A 14,824-nucleotide genomic window follows, 5' to 3' on the forward strand; every position below is an offset into this window, starting at 1 on the left:
ACAACATGCTCTCAAACTTGAGTAATTCCCCAACCACATGATAGAAGTTGGAGGAATGGGTATAGGCGGAACATAGAAGGGACTATAAGATGGGCCATGGCCCTGCAAACTTTTTTTTTAAAAAAAAAACCAATTAATATTAGTTTTAGAATACCAATGTGTTGAACATATTTATTGTTTGTAATTACAATTTTTAAAAACTGAGTTTATTTGACCTCAATTATTTTGTATCTTATTCTTAGTTCAACTTTTTGTATGTAATTATTCCCCCACATTTATACTTGCAAAAAAAACTACAACAATTGATAATTTATTCTTGAAGAGCCCAATTTCTTAAATAGAACCCCTCTATTAAATCAAACAAGGAAATTAATATTTAAGAACTAGCTATTACACAAAGAATTAAAGACAATTGATGAGGATGATTAATGCAAAAAATGTGTAAAACATAATTCCAACAATAATTTTTTAACATGCTCATAATAAATAAACTCTAATTATATGAATTTATTTTGGATGTAGTGTCATTCAAAGAATGTATCATATTATTTATACTAATTATATGATGATTAGAAAGAGTTAAAAAAAATTAGACACTATTAAAATTATTTAGTGAGAATTAAACATTTATGTTTTCGGTCTCCTCAAGCATAGAATTTTGTTTGCCCATCCGGAATGAGCAAGGCATGACATCTTACTTAGCTTATGCAGAACCGAGCTGTAACAATGCTTATGACAATGACCAAAAGACAACAGTATTGTTGGTAAACAACAAAAATAACTAATAGACATAACAATAGAAACTTAAAAGGCAAACCAGATGTGTCACAACTTCTTCAGCATATTGGAAAAAGATTGTAGCTGATTAGTGTTCTTACACAAACCAAAAAACAGAGTGACTTTTACGACAAATTTCGAATGTCAAATTTTGAGCATCATCATAAACACTTATTGCACTTAATAAATGGACTCCTTTATAGAGCACTCGGTTGATTTTTTTTTTTTTACAATAAGTCGATAGTTTTAATGGTTACAAATTCAATCAAACGGTAATGATACATCATGGTTTTCTAAAATGATTTGTCAAAAAGATAACTTGTTCATAGACACCAAAGTACCGGGAATAGAAAAAACACCCTCCATTTCTATTTTATATATAATTTAATCTGTGATTCACACATACAAGGCTCGAAGCTTGGAGTTTTGACTATTGAAATGGCATGGGCCAAGAGACAACATTAAAGGGTCCAAATTGGCACGCTCTAAACAAAGAATGTGATAACAATTTCCAGACCTCTTCCAGATCAGGTTAGAGTCAAAATTTTGGATATGAAGTATCGAGAAATTTTAATTTGAAGCAAATTAAACAAACATACGTCCAAGCACATATCCTTTAAGTTGCAGATGCCATGCCATAAGAATGATAATCTGCGGGTTATGATCGCATCCAACAATTGGATTGTAAGATAAATATAATAGTAGCAGAATGATGGCCAATATTCCTAATCTTTCTCTACCCTTTTCTTGCAACCAAATAATGGATATTTAGTCCAAAGAGAGCTTTTCTTCATCCTATTGTTGATTAAAATTTGCTTCTAACTGAGCTGCTCTTCGATCCCTCGCCAATCCGAGGTAGTCAATCACTCTTACCCTCCTGGGATCCAATCTCTTGCAAGTAATGTTCTGCTTCCAAGGCTGCCATGCATCCTGCATCATTATGGAATGAAAGAAATTAAATCCCACTGATTGGAAAGACCACTAGATCTTACAATGGAATTAAAACACAATTTTGATTTATAAAGAAGACTACATCCACTGTTATATGCTTGGTCATTTACCAGTGGGAAGAAAGAGGAAGTTGATGCAAAATTTCTATGTGCAAATAATGATGGCAACAATCAAAGTCATCAACATATAATTTTATATGTGAAAGCTCAGTTAAGTCAAATAAAACAGAAAAAATGTAGCAGGTAGGCAGCCATCAAACCCATCTTCATGTGTAAAATTAGGAATTCATCTGGTGGTGTAAGCAAGTTAGCTAAATTAAGTTGGAATAGAAATTCTATATACATGCTCAATACTAAAAAACCTCGAGGCTAAATTGACCTAGCTCAAGCACAAGCTTCATGAGACATGGTATTAAATTCACATACATGAGGATTCAAAGAATGGGTAGGGTGAAATCAAGTTCCTGGTATTCAAATCTGTGAAGTCCCCTATTCATAATCCTATCTTAGCCATGCATGGTTCAGCTCAAGTTCAAGGAAAACACAGGGTGGCTTCAGTCAGAGCTCAAAGTCCACTCATATCCCATACTGCTTCTTTGCTATCTAGCCACCACAAGCTGGCTATGAATAGCAGAGCTCTTTTATTTCCCTAATCCATAAAGTAGGAATTAGGTCATTGTGGCAGCATCAAGCATCAGAACACAAAAAATAAATAAACAATAGTGCAATGCAACACAAATTTTGCTGGTCAAACTACCAAGTGGAGTGAATGTTTAAGTAACCTTTGAGACAGAAAACAAAACAAATAGGCACACCATGTCAGTGGGCAATTGAGAAAGTTTTATCACAAACTATCCTTATGACATTATCAATACATTATACATATATATAAGCAATGATTACCAAAAACTCTCCAGTCTATCATGGAAAAGGAGGCATGAGGTGCCCCCTAAATTATCTAAAAGTGCTGATGCTTAAATTGACAAGATGAGTAAAATATAGAGGGAATGCTTTCTTGCCAAGCAACCTTGCAAGAAGACTGTCATTCTGAACTGTAACTCATGTGGATGCTCGTTCCAATGGGATGACAGTTTGGCAATATGAATAATACAATAGTGAACATTATCCTAAAATGTAGTGATGTAATGCAATTACCATTTTGAGTTTAGTTTTCAAACACAATAACAAGCATCACAAAAATGAAATCAATAACTACAGACACATATATGCGGATGACTAAGACACCAAGCAATTCTGAATTGGCATTATACAGTACACATTATTTCTGCTGGAATCTAAAACTCAGAAACAAAATTCATTCAAAGATAAAGGAAATAAGGGGTTAGGAGGAGTTTACCAGTTCCAGCAGCAGTGACAGCCTGCCTGTACTTCTTGTCCTGAACATCTCCGGCCGCGAAAACTCCGCGGACACTGGTCTCCGTCGTCCCTGGCTTGGTCACAACGTACCCATCAGAATGGAGCTCCAACTGGCCATCCAAAAACTTGGTGGCAGGCTCGTGCCCAATGGCGAAGAAGAGCCCGGAAACCTTCAAATCAGACACCTCTCCGGTCACGACGTTCTTCACCTTCAGACCTCCCAAATTACCTTTCTCTCCTTCCCCATAGGCCTCGACCACCTCCGAGTCCCAGATGACTCGGATTTTGGGGTTGCTGAGCACTCTGTTTTGCATAATCTTCGAAGCCCTAAACGTGTCCCTCCGGTGGATTATGTGGACCTCCGAGCCGTACTTGGTGAGAAACGTTGCCTCCTCCATGGCCGAGTCTCCACCGCCGATGACGGCTAGAGGCTTGTTCCGAAAAATCGGGGCAGCCCCGTCGCAAACCGCGCAGGCCGAAATCCCGCGGTTCCAGAACCCGCCCTGGCCTTCGCCGGAGCCGGGGAAGACGAGGCGCTTGGCGACGGCACCGGTGGCGACGATGACGGCGTCGGCGATAACCGTCCTGGAATCGGTGAAGACCTTGAAAGGTGTTGTCGAGAAGTCGACTTTGGAGACCGTCTCGGTGAAGATCTGGGTGCCGAACCGGAGGGACTGGTTCCGGCAGCGGTCCATGAGCTCGATGCCGAGGATTCCGTCGGGGAAGCCCGGGAAGTTCTCGACGTCGGAGGTGGTGGTGAGCTGGCCGCCGGGGGCGATGTCGTTGGCCATCCAGCCCTCGAAGAGAACCGGCTTGAGCTCCGCTCGGGCTGCGTAGATGGCGGCCGTGTGGGCCGCCGGGCCACTGCCGACGATGCAGACCTTGGTCTTTAGGGTTTTCAGGTCGTCCATGGCTGACGTGGCTAGTTTGGGTACGGAGGTTGAGGCTGAAGATGAAGAGGACGAAGAGAAAGAAGCTGCTGCCGCTACTCCAACTGTGCTGCAAGCTCTTCTCAACAGACTCAGCACCTTGTTTGGATTTGGGAAAAATTTCATTTTCGAAATGAATTAAGAATAATAACATTCCCAAGCCAAACAGACCGCAACGACCAAAAAAAGATGGTCAATCAGACTCGGGAATCACCGCCACTTTTGTTTTCCAAACGCGTTTTTGGACAAGCGCGGTTTCGAAAATCAAATTGGCTTCTGCTTCTTCCTAGTCCCCAGTCACGAATAGCAAATGTCTCCGTTTGTTTTATTATTTAATTATTTGATTATTTGATTATTTGATGTGAAAATGTGAGGTACTAATTTATTTTCTACAGTATGATATAGATTGATACAGAAGAGCCTCTATGCGTAAACAGTTTCTTGGTAACTAAGGTTTCAATGCCTTATGAACCAAGTAAGTAACTTGTTCTTTGCTTTGCTACTTAACCTAACTTAACCAAAAACCTAAAGGCAGAACCTATGAAGGTTTCCATTTAGGGAAAGATCAGAAAATTAACAAATTTTAATGAGGTGCTTATAATTTTGACTATTGTTTGGCTCTTTTGCGCTATGAAATGACGAAATTAATTAAGGTTGGTAGTAGAGTTAAGTTGGTTGAACTGTTCAAAGAGATGATCAAGTATATACGAGAGTTTAGAGGCTTGTTTGGTTCAAGTTTTGGAGATTTAGCAATGAGAAATTAATTATATTCTCAAGTTTATAAGTACAGGGAAGGGAAATCAATTCATGGCCCAAAGGAATATGATAACCTTATTGGGGGAAAAATGAAATCCTTGCTTGAGTAATAGAATTGATTTCCCCCTTTTTGGGAAAGCATTTATTGCTTCTTTTTTGACAAAATTAACCCTGCTATTATTTCAAAATAAATAATATATTAGAGTACAATTGAAAAACTGACCAAACACAACATTTATTGCTTCCAATTTCTAGATTACTTTCTCTAGCTTACCAAACACAAGAAATGAAATTTCACATTCCCTTCCCCCTGAAAAATGCAAAAGAATTTATTTCCAAAAAAATCAATTATATGAACCAAACGGGTCTTAAGAGTTGAGAATGTTAAAATTAGAGTTGAGAAGATTAAAAGGGTGTCCCCAACTCAGATTTTAAAGGATTTTAAGAGATTTAAAAATTCATATAATCCATCAAAATCTAAAGAAATTAACTAGAATTCTCATGAAATTTGTTATGTGTAAAAAATGTATTTAAATCTATCCAAATTCATTAAAATCCTTCACTTAATGATATTCATGACTTTTTGAGAACACCTAAATTTCATTGAAATCTATTAAAATCTGAATTGGGGAAACCTTGATTTCTTTAGATTCCATTAAAATCTGAGTTAGGGACACTTAAATTTCATTGAACATTTAAAATCCAATGAAATTTAAGTTGGGGACATACCCCCCTAAATGTATCTATTTTCGATAAAAAATATATATATAAAAAGTCAACTCTCAATATATATATTTATATCACAATGTGTTAATTGATAAAATTTCCATTATATTTATGCCTTAATCTTGCTACACACAGCTTACTCTACTCCACTTCCAATTTTAAGGGAGCTTCTATATCCAATGATAAATGATGTGCTCAGCGAAGAAAATTCCGACTTTATGCTCTAGCCAGCCATGGTTGGCTCTCTTTTTCCTTTTTTATTTTCACATATGTTCTAACTCTCAATGTATTTAAGGTAAAGTTGAATTTTTGAAATGTTTTTGAGTGTTGAATACTTGAATGCATTGAGCTGATCCCAGGCCCAAAAAAAAAAAAGCATTGGGCTGATCATTGAGAAGCCCTAAAATGTTTTATCTCCATAGGCCCATTTCCATTTATTCCAATCACTCACTACTAAAGTTGGTTGGGCCTTTAGACTTAGCCCCAAACATGGACAGGCCCACATTAGGATTGCAACCACCACCCTACTGATAATACATGCCCTTCTCCTTTATCATTTTGGTTTTTTCACCTTTTTTATGATTGATAATTTGATATGGATAATGGATTTGAGTTTAGACCACTATTCACTAACCAATAAAGGGGATCAATTAGTGGATGCATCAACATCATTAGTATTTTTAATGGACTTTAGCTTTAAGCCCTCGATTAAACAACCAAGATGGTGGGTACCATCTTTGAAAATATGAATGACTGAACTTTCTTAAAGTTCCAAAAATAATAACCTTCTCTTCTTAATTTCAACAAAGAAATTTCTTTTTGCCTTCTTTTCCTTTCTATCTTCTTTCAGTCAAATAAAATAATGGAAAATGTATTTGGTAGGTGGTAAATACAAACTACGCAAATCTGCATTCAAACCTACTACGAACCTTCCCATTGCCACCCCACAAGCAGAGAATCCCACTATAATTTTAATTAATCACAATGACTTCAAGAAATAGAAAATTAATAAAACAAAACATTCTTATCATACTCATCAATCTTTTTACACAAAGTTCATGTCATGATCTCCAAAACCAAAACTCCTGATATGATGATCAGATATACAGAGAGACCAAACCAATTTTCCAGTACAAACAAACAATCTACATACACATATGAGTAATACGTACTTTTCTTGGCAGCCAAACAGAAAATCAAATGAAACCCAAAAAACTACAAAGTACTTCTCAAGTACTACCCTATCTTTGGACAACTGGGTTTTGATCCACAGAAATAGAAGAGCGTTTGATGAAGTCCAAGCAATCAGCAATGGCTTCTGCATAGAAAGAATTGGACCGTCCAAAAGATCTCAACCTGCCACATGAGTTTTGTGCCTCTGTGGCCACCAGATTCCTCCTGCTGCTGCTGTTGTTCCTCTTGATATTAGTAGGAGCAGAAGGACTAGTACTACTTCTTCTTCTTCTTCTGCTCATACCCTTTTTCAGAGCTTGCAGGGCATGCCCATATGAACATCTCAATCTGCTCAAGAGCCTGAAGAAGCATATGAACCTCAAACGTAGCCTTGAGACTGAGAACTTTCTTGGGTTTAGCCTGAAACCTCTGTTTGGCCTGTTGCTGCTAATCCCAACCCTGTTGTAGCTCATGTGACCCATTAGCCTAGCTTGCACAAACAATCAAGAACCCAAAGCCTGAAGCCAAGGCACTGAAATATATAATCTATGTTGTGGGTTGTGGGCATGTGATATAAATAAGGTTGAGGAGGGACTTTTTTGATGGTAAGGTAATGATTAAGGAGGGAAGGGACTTGGAAATTTTTGAGTGTTTTTGAACTTTTGAAGGGTATTGTCAATTGGGTGGACTGGAAATTGGAATCATATATAATATATATAGTACTCAAGGTGTGGGTTTTTACAAGTAGATCGATATGGCTGGATTATACATTTGTTTATGCACCCAAGAGCAAGTTTTGGGAATCATTGAATCATTGAATCATTGGTATGGTGGTAGGCCAGAGGGGACAAGGGAAAAGGAAGAACCCTAGTGTCCCTTTTCAAATTAGGTGACTAAAAAGGAGCGAAGTTGGTAGATAAAGTTGATTTCCTTGAGTAATCCATGGGGATAATGTTCAAATCCCTGGTAAATTGGTAATTGTGATAGTAATGTGTGATTAAGGTGCAATTGCTGCTGGTGGTCTAACAAAGTTTGACTTATGAAATATCTTTTTTGGTAGAGTGGTTAGCTTTTTCAATAGGGTTGTGATTTTTTTTTTTGGGCAAATTTTTCAATAGGGTTGTGATAAATATTAGCAATGATCTCTTTGGATGGGCATTAGTTAAATCATATCACTAAGGATAAAATAGTCATTTGTTGTGTAAATATTGGTACATTGATGGGTGAAGATAGATGTGAAATTAATACAGAATGTGAAACACTGGATGAAGCAAATCCATTCATGACAACCCAACTTACAAAACAAAAGATCATTTTCCTCTGTTTTTCCTATGTTGTAGGGAATATTACATAAAACCTGGGAGGTTAAGAAGTGACAAAATATAGACCAAAAAAAAAAAGACAAAATATAAGTCATATATATTTTTGTTGTTGGTTATCAACTTCTCAAAGCTTTCACACACACACACACACACACACACACACACACACACACACACACATATATATATGGAATATGCCACATGGTGCTTGAAGGCTTGAAGCTATGAGTATGAATATGAATCTAAACCTTTGTGGTTGATATGGGAAGTGAGTCGGTCCATTGGTGGTCAAGAATCAAAGATATTGATTGCTGCATGCATGGAAAGTCAAGGTAGTTATTTTAGAAATTAATGAAAGGGAGGCCTTGGAAACCAAACCAGTTCCTGTGCAAATTGGAATGTGAATTGTATGCTTAGTCGACTCGTTCTTGGCTTTCACAGAATTAATATAATAATATCGTCCCCATTATATCATTTCCTATACTTTAATTCATTTGAATCATATAGCATACAACTAGGTTAATTAAATCTGAAGCTTGATGGCGTACGTCTTTTTAATATTATCATGCTTTGTTATTAAATAGTTTGACAACATAATTACGTCATAGTATTAAACAACAAGTATATATACACAAATTCAATTAAAAATTTAAAAGTCAATGTAACTAATAATTTAGATTCACATTTTGGTAGCAATTTTTTTCAATCATTTGAATTATCTTGGAATTTGGTAGAGAGTAGAGACTAAGAGAAGAGTGTCGTGGTCATCTTGGAACCTTGGAACTTGTTAAAAGTTCTAAGATGGCTGATGGCATCGCATAACCCATTTAGAAAATAGAGCAAGAAAATTTTTAAATTAATAGAGTCAAGACTGAGGTACGTGGGGTGGGATATAAAAAGTTCCAAGTGGCTCATCATATAATCACATATTAAGGTTGAGAGAGAGACAGAGAGAGACAGAGAGGTTTTAGTCAATCGATCAACTTAATTCTTAGCTAGCATATTAAAGTTAAGAGAGAGAGAGAGAGAGCTAGAGAGAGAGAGAGAGGGTTCAGTCAATTGATCAACTTAATTCCTAGCTAGCAAGTTGACCACCTCGGGGTTTCATTCATTGTGCTTCATTTTCTAAGGTCTTCCATTTGTATTACTGTTCCATAAAGAAGGGAAATTAACAAAACAAGTATAACAACATGTGTTCATTTTGATCACAATATATTGTTCATGTGACGATGAGTATAAACCTGCCATTTCTAGTCTGCTAGCATTCTGTTAATGTTTTGCTTTCTACAATTAATACAATTCTGCTTAACTATGAGTTATATATGCATGCCGCAAGAGTTTTATCCATCTCTTTAATTTCCCGTTTTTCAGAGGCCATGTATTTGGTATTGCAGTAGCATCATAAGGACCAACCCAGACCTTCTCTCAAAATGCGCATTGATTGTAGCTCCGACAGTGAAATCCGGATAAGTTTGAAGAAAAATTAATGTGGTTTGTTGTGCCAGTCTAATGCTTCTTTCAATGAGTTTCCACACTTCTTCTTGAGGGAGATTAGTTACAATCCCATTGACCCACTTATTTGTAAACTTAAATTTTAATCATGCTTTTAGTAATTCGACATCCTTTTTCTTTATATGCTAATCTTTTTTTGAATACACATTTCGCTCTTGTAAATCTTTGTACATGTCTTTATTGCCATTTTGTGATTGTGTTAAATTCTTTTTGTATTTTTTAATACTTCGAATATGAGCTAATGCTTTCTCTTTTCAAGCTACTATCACACATGTATAAATTCACTTCGATAATCTATTATATATGTACATACACACACATACGAATACATATAGACACATTGTATCTAATGTTGCTTGGCAGGCTGAGTTGGGTCATGCATTTTTAAATGGACAACCAACTTGGATTCAAATTAACTTGTACTAGATCTGGCCCTCCCATTTTTCAGGTTTATGTAGGATTAACCCTTGTCTGAACTTAAATTCATCTTGGCATTGTTTTTTCTTGTTTGTTGTACGTAGAGAGTACACTTGTAGTAGTCTACTTGCATGTCAAGTTGTGAGATACAATTTACTATCGTTTTACTTGAGGATTTGATCAAGTTTTGCTTTTTAATTTTGGAACAGGTAAATTTACAAGTGAATGTCTTAATCGAGGACCATGCAGTCAAGAGTCGAGCAGAAATGGAATCCATTTATAACCTAGTTAAGTAGTTAATTTGGACTTGTTCATTTGTCCAGATTATTTAAATATGAATGTTCTTTTATAACTTTTTTTTTGGTAAGATGTTCTTTTATAACTTAGTTAATTTGGGCTTGTCCGTAATGTTTGTCCAACTTATTTGAATATGTTTGGTGCGGAGCTTTTCAAATCAGAGTAGTGATCCATTGGGATAAAGTATGTGAGTAGCAAGTCACAGGGCTCAAGCAGGGCAATAACATCCCCCATTCTAGGCCTATGTTCTAAATCAGGATCAACACAACGAATAGCAACCAAAGGTACCCTTTTGAGTTCCTCTGTCAGCAAATTTTTGACTGCCAACAATGGACTTTAACCAGTCCACCAGATATGGCTACAATTTAGGAGTTCATTATTCAAGTATCAAAGGTTGAACAACGTGAAAAACACCCCAAATTTGGTGGGCTGACTGCGATCTATAAGGCTCCTCCCGGATATGATTCCCATGATAAGTACTCCAAAGCTATAAACTTCACAGTAAAAGAACAGTAGAAGTATATTCTTGAGCAACATTAGACATGCATATATGGTATAGTTACATTTTTTCTGGTATGTGAAAAAAGTACGGTTCTAGAACATTTTCTAATGATTCATTAATATAATCACAAGGTTCTAAAATAAAATTTGTATTTATAGAAAAATGAACATCGATAACTTTTGAGAGAGAGCGAGAGAGAGAGAGAGTTCCGGTCATGTTATACTACAAAGTAAAAACTGTCTAATGATTCATTGATTATCGATGAAAACAAATAATAGATTTTATATGTGAGCCAAAAAATAATGATGATGATAATTACTGCAAAACTAGATATTATTGTACATTTTCAAATGGCAAAATAATCATAATAATAACACAACAAAATCATGAAGGGGAAGTAAAATTTGCAATGGATATCATCAGAAACAAGTGGTGAGTGATGATGGATCTTCACATACTGGTTACCATTGATGCCAAATCCAACTCTTCATCAGAATCAATCACTTCTTCATAATCGTAATAGGCATTTGCCTGCAATGGAAGCTCCATGTAAGTACCGTAATACTTTTAACAGAAACATTTAGCTTCAACACGAACCAGAAACTTATCATGGTTTAAAGAATCATAGATCAATAATAACCAATACCTTTGGTCTTGGAGTAATTGCCTCAAAACTATGAAATACAGGATTATCAAAGTTAGGGGGTTCCAAAACAATGTAAGCCCCTTTATTTCTATACCTCTCCTCTGTCCCCTGCATGTCAGAGAAAGTGATATCAAAAGATGATGTAAAAAGTGATACAAAAAATTTCTTTGGAGAATATACCAAGAGATACAATGTCAATTTACAGGATGAAAAAAGGGAACATTAACAAGGGCATAATATCTTCAAATCAAATCACAAACCAACACAACCTATTTATGATGCAAGTGAGGTTCCGATGTCCCATGGAATGAAAGCAAAATTCAACAAACTTGAAGGCTCGACCCATAGTTATAGAGAAGACATATTTGCCAACACTTAATAGCCATATATAGCAATAAAAATGGGCAAGTTCCACATGCTACACAACATACACAAAAGCCCCTTTTGAATTCACGGACAAAATTCCAGAAGATGCATTTGGCCCATAACATGCAAGATGCGTTAGAACAATGGATATAAATTTTAAAAACTTTCCCTACAAGAAAACCTTTAAAACAAACAAAGTTGAAAGAAAATAATGATTCAAATTAGGTAATGTTATTGGTTCTCTAATTTTACTTTTTCACACTACAAATTAAATAATATAATTTTTATGCACTCACAATGTGAAGTGCAAGAAACTAATAGAGTGCTGATAAGCAATAACAGTTTCCTAAAAGTATGCAAGGAATTCACATAAAATTGTGCTAATGAACACTAAGAAACTAAATATCAAAGGATCTTGCACAAACCTGAAATTGTGGGTAATCTGGAGCACTAAACAAAGTAATGAGCTTTCCTGAGTCCACAATGTGATCTATGGTGTACCCTTCATCCATTCCTGCAAGACCTGACCTCTTTTCCCGTGCATCAGGGCCTTCATGTGATCTAATAATCAACTGAGGTTTTAACAATGTAATAACCTCATTTTAGTATTGCAGCTCTGTTGTGATTACCAAGTATGCAAATATAAAAGATAGAGAAGTACAAGTAACAAGAGAGTAAAAAGAAACCAGTTCATAAGTAGTGTGTGAGAAATGTAAAGAGCATTAACCCCTATGCAGTTTAGAAACATTAGGGCTACTAGCCAATTTTAAAGAAAAGATTAGATGTTTTTTTTCCTTAATTGGTAACATTTTAACCAAAGACATAGTCAAACCCCACCCACCATCTACCTATTGAGCCAAGGCCAAAGTGGTAATAAACTATCAAAGTAATAACAAAGCATATGCACTTGCATGCTCATATGCAAACCTTCTTAAGTAAGCGTTTTACTGTCATGCATGTAAAGAGAACACATAAGAAGGTGAAAAGACCCCGATGGGTAAAACATTAGTCAACAACATTATGTTAGGGAGGGTTTCCAACCATTAGCTTCGATCAGAGGTGTTGGTATGGCCAGTAAACACAAACCCCTTCTTTCCAAACTTGAATGATCTTGCCAAACTTGTATATCCACATTTGAATATACAAATTTCCCTAAATTGAAAGTCATAATCGGAAAAAGAGTTACTAACTAACTACTATCCAACCACCACTGCACGTGGAACACTAGTAACCAAAAATGTTCAAAGGTTTTGTTCCCAAAAATAAATGTAGTTTGCTGCTAGATTAACATTAAAGTATGTCATGTTTGGCACTTCACAGTCACATTATTCTAACACTAGAAGATTTAACATTTACAGGGTGAGTTACGCATTAAAAGATTTCAAACCAACAAAAAGAAGCAAGTTATCAATCAAGGGCATAACACAACACATTATGGTTATAATGAAAAACATTAAAGAACGCTTCTATCAACTAAAATTAAATTTCAAAGTTTGATATCACCTTGAGATGAAACTTGTTTAGAAAATCATCAGTGCAGTCAGGACCCCAAAGCAAGCCAATGCCTCTCTCTTTATTTGGAGAAAGGCCCGGAGTCATTGAAGGATCAGACCACAGCACGTCACCAGGAATTAAGTTCAAACCTTCCCATGGAGGATCAAGAACCGATCTTCGGGCTTTAGACAATTCTTCTAAAGAGCCAAGTGTTAAGGAACCGGGTTCAGAATTCAAAGTTATCCTACGATTCTTCTTTCCCTTTGATCTCTTGGATGGGGTCACAGCTATGCTGCGGAATAGTCCTCCATGAGCAGTGTATACATGTGCAGCAATGATGGAGGCCAAAGGAAGCCCTTCAAAGCATCCGAGACATTTTCGGTACACATGTTTACCTTTATCCTTATACTTTGTCAGTACCTCCTTCTCAAAACCATAAACAGAGGTGCAATACTTAGATTCGTGGTTTCCTCTGAGAAGATAAACTCTGCTAGGCATAAGCACCTTCCAAGCCAAGAGTATCAAGAAAGTCTCGAGACCCCAAGCACCTCTATCGACATAATCGCCATTGAAGACAAAGAAACGATCTTCAGAAGGGAACCCAGCATCCTGAAGGAGAAAGAGGACGTCGTGCAACTGGCCATGAAGGTCTCCGACGACGACAACGGTGGAGTCAGGACCGCAGTGATCGATGTTGAGGCAATTGGGCTCTTTGTGGAGGATCTTGGAGGCTGTGAGGACCAAGCTATCGAACACCTGGACAGGAAACACGTCTGGTAATTGGGAGGGACCGAGATTTCGGGAAGACCAATCAAAGACGGACATGAGGTTTCGGACCCATTGGAGGCTGAGCTTCCCGTCCGGCGGCCACCCAACTGGGATTTCTAGTTCAGGCGGCGGCGGCGATGAAGATGATGATGATGGGTTGTTGTCTTCCGATTCCGAGTTGGTTATGGCGGAAGACGATGAATCAAAGACTACTGCTGCTTCTGCTGCTGAAAATTCTTGATCTTGAGCTGTGGGTAATGGAGGATTACATGGAGACGATTCAGATGCAGATGGTGGAGCTGCAGTTTGTATATCTGGATTGCATGACATCTTTTCAGCCTCTAAAAAATTCTGGCCAAACCCTAACAACTACAAATTGTGAATTTATACACACATTCATTTATAGAGCAATTGATTTGAGAGCATACATATTACATATACAGATTACATATCACTTCCAGTCTTTTACACATTTATTTTCGACCAAAAAAACTCTTTTTTATTTTTTCATTTTTTGGGACTGTTTAGTGCATGGTGACGTATTACTCATAAATTCACAGCTAATTGCCAAAAAAAGAATGAATTCATTGGATTGACAGATAAAGGGTGAATGTATGCCACGCTGGTTGAATCAGAAAAGATTCAATCGTCCAAACTTGCTGAGTTGGAGTTGTGTTCCACTTCTGTATTTTTTAAACTCCAAAAGGTTGATCCCAATATTTAACCCCCAAAAAATTAATAAAATTGTATGTTAAGGAAAAAAGTTTGACACAGCTGATGACCCTACTGGTCATTGTAGCATCATGATCCCC

At 36.7% G+C, this 14,824-nt stretch overlaps 2 protein-coding genes across 2 annotated transcripts; both read right to left on the reverse strand.

Moving 5' to 3' along the window:
• Positions 1-1,335: 1,335 nt before the first annotated feature.
• Positions 1,336-4,316, reverse strand: LOC147284965 (thioredoxin reductase NTRB-like). Its single transcript, XM_086245428.1, has 2 exons — positions 3,085-4,316; positions 1,336-1,707 (listed from the first exon to the last, which is right to left on the reverse strand). The coding sequence occupies exons 1-2, from the start codon at positions 4,157-4,159 to the stop codon at positions 1,637-1,639; spliced, it is 1,146 nt and encodes a 381-aa protein (XP_086101554.1). The 5' UTR covers positions 4,160-4,316; the 3' UTR covers positions 1,336-1,636.
• Positions 4,317-10,995: 6,679 nt separating this feature from the next.
• Positions 10,996-14,560, reverse strand: PP7 (serine/threonine phosphatase 7). The gene is made up of 4 exons (XM_086243830.1): positions 13,254-14,560; positions 12,176-12,322; positions 11,385-11,492; positions 10,996-11,269 (listed from the first exon to the last, which is right to left on the reverse strand). Exons 1-4 carry the CDS (start codon positions 14,340-14,342, stop codon positions 11,189-11,191), a joined length of 1,425 nt encoding a protein of 474 aa, XP_086099956.1. The 5' UTR covers positions 14,343-14,560; the 3' UTR covers positions 10,996-11,188.
• Positions 14,561-14,824: the final 264 nt, after the last annotated feature.

Source organism: Dryas octopetala, chromosome 5 (assembly GCF_963921425.1).
Source record: "Dryas octopetala chromosome 5, drDryOcto1.1, whole genome shotgun sequence".
Classification (NCBI taxonomy): domain Eukaryota; kingdom Viridiplantae; phylum Streptophyta; class Magnoliopsida; order Rosales; family Rosaceae; genus Dryas; species Dryas octopetala.